This window comes from Triticum aestivum, chromosome 7D (assembly GCF_018294505.1).
Source record: "Triticum aestivum cultivar Chinese Spring chromosome 7D, IWGSC CS RefSeq v2.1, whole genome shotgun sequence".
In the NCBI taxonomy this organism is placed as follows: domain Eukaryota; kingdom Viridiplantae; phylum Streptophyta; class Magnoliopsida; order Poales; family Poaceae; genus Triticum; species Triticum aestivum.
The window spans coordinates 336,723-337,967 of NC_057814.1; the positions used below are offsets into that span (position 1 = coordinate 336,723).

The following is a 1,245-nucleotide window of genomic DNA, read 5'->3' on the forward strand; positions in this document are numbered from 1 at the left end:
TTGCGTTGATGATGATACATAAATAGTGGAGTCGAGTGAATGTGTGTGCATGTACATACGTTGCAGCTGTGGACAACACGAGGATGGGATCATGTGTTTGTGGACCATATATATGAGGACAGGACATGCGGATATTATATGGATGATATGCAAGCCAAGGACCTCACCTCATCCGGATGGAGAGGCGGCAACCAATGGGGCGCCGGCATCCAGATTTGGTTACCCTTCATCCTGGCCACCCGATCCTCCTGCTCTTGTGGATATAAAACCAGCCAACCAGCAGCTTGCCTCGTCTAGCTCTATCTACCTACGTACGCTGCCACTCTTTCCCAACCACTTACTTAGCTAGCTAGCAGCCATGGCCGCCCTCTCCTCTGCAGCGGTGTCCGTCCCTTCCTTCGCCGCCAAGGCTGCCACCCCCATGCGCAGCAGCAGGATGGTGGTGCGCGCCTCCCTGGGCAAGAAGGCGGCGAGCGCCGCGGTCGCCGTGGCGGCCAGCGCGATGCTGCTGGGCGGGTCGGCGATGGCGCAGGACGTGCTCCTGGGCGCCAACGGCGGCGTGCTGGTGTTCGAGCCCAACGAATTCAGCGTCAAGTCCGGCGAGACCATCACCTTCAAGAACAACGCCGGGTTCCCGCACAACGTGGTGTTCGACGAGGACGCCGTGCCGTCCGGCGTGGACGTCTCCAAGATCTCCCAGGAGGAGTACCTCAACGCCCCAGGCGAGACCTTCTCAGTCACGCTCACCGTCCCCGGCACCTACGGCTTCTACTGCGAGCCGCACGCCGGGGCCGGCATGGTCGGAAAGGTCACCGTCAACTAAGCTATCTTCTAGTAGCTCCCTGTCCTGTCCTTGAGAATTTGGGTCCATTGTTGATCGGTCAGACCGGAGGTGTGTCATGCATGCATATTGATTAATTGTACGAACGTACGCTATATGTATATGTTTTCTATAAGATGAGATGAGGCTCTTGATGATAAGTAATCCTTCTTCTTAGCTTTGATTTGTATGCTTAATTATTTTTTCAATTTGTTGTCGAAAATTAGCCGCGGTGGCACGCGATTAGTATGCCGGTGTTATGGCAATTAATACTTGTCATGTTCTCGTTACTCATCCTTCATGTTTTCTCTGATATACGATGTGTCACGCCTTCGTACCTTTAATAGTATAGGGAGGCAAATTGAGCTACCACCTGACTTTGGATCTACGATGACATGTGGGCCAGACACCTAACAGGCCCGCAT

General features: G+C 53.9%; 1 protein-coding gene across 1 annotated transcript; it reads left to right on the forward strand.

The window, feature by feature from the left end:
* The first annotated feature begins 278 nt into the window (after nt 1–278).
* LOC123165221 (plastocyanin, chloroplastic) lies at nt 279–981 on the forward strand. Its single transcript, XM_044582854.1, has one exon. The coding sequence runs from the start codon at nt 359–361 to the stop codon at nt 821–823; it is 465 nt and encodes a 154-aa protein (XP_044438789.1). The 5' UTR covers nt 279–358; the 3' UTR covers nt 824–981.
* Nucleotides 982–1,245: the final 264 nt, after the last annotated feature.